Source organism: Condylura cristata, unplaced genomic scaffold, assembly GCF_000260355.1.
Source record: "Condylura cristata isolate star-nosed mole 26May11 unplaced genomic scaffold, ConCri1.0 scaffold00019, whole genome shotgun sequence".
In the NCBI taxonomy this organism is placed as follows: domain Eukaryota; kingdom Metazoa; phylum Chordata; class Mammalia; order Eulipotyphla; family Talpidae; genus Condylura; species Condylura cristata.
In genome coordinates, this window is record NW_004567120.1 from 35969065 (window position 1) to 35969647 (window position 583).

The 583-nt window shown below is 71.7% G+C and overlaps 1 protein-coding gene across 1 annotated transcript in view; it reads right to left on the minus strand.

Moving 5' to 3' along the window:
* Positions 1–583, minus strand: part of SOX3 (SRY (sex determining region Y)-box 3) — a 2955-nt gene that overhangs the window by 1016 nt on the left and 1356 nt on the right. Inside the window, 1 exon segment of the mRNA XM_012727082.1 lies at positions 4–576. Coding sequence (XP_012582536.1) covers positions 4–576 — 573 coding nt within the window.

Below are 583 nucleotides of genomic sequence, written 5' to 3' on the forward strand. Positions count from 1 at the left end.
GGCGGAGGGCGCCATGCCCCCGTAGCCCGAGGCGGCGGCGGCGGCGGCCGCGGCGTTCATGTAGCTCTGAGCGCCGGGCGGCATCATGGGGCTGTACTGCAGGCCGGCCATGTCGTAGCGGTGCATCTGCGGCAGCGCGGGCGGCGGCGGCGGGCTGCCCATGCTCGGGGGCTGCGCGTAGCCCAGCTGCTCCTGCACCAGCGAGTACGCGCCGTTGGGCCAGCCGTTCACGTGCGTGTACGTGTCCAGGCGCTGGCCCACGCCCACCGGGCTGCTGGCGGCGGCGGCGGCGGCCGCGCCAGGGGGCAACAGGCCGCCCGGCAGCGAGTACTTGTCCTTCTTGAGCAGCGTCTTGGTCTTGCGGCGCGGCCGGTACTTGTAGTCCGGGTGCTCCTTCATGTGCAGCGCGCGCAGCCGCTTGGCCTCGTCGATGAACGGCCGCTTCTCGGCGTCGGTCAGCAGTTTCCAGTCGGCGCCCAGGCGCTTGCTGATCTCGGAGTTGTGCATCTTGGGGTTCTCCAGGGCCATCTTGCGCCGCTGCCCGCGGGACCACACCATGAAGGCGTTCATGGGCCGCTTCACG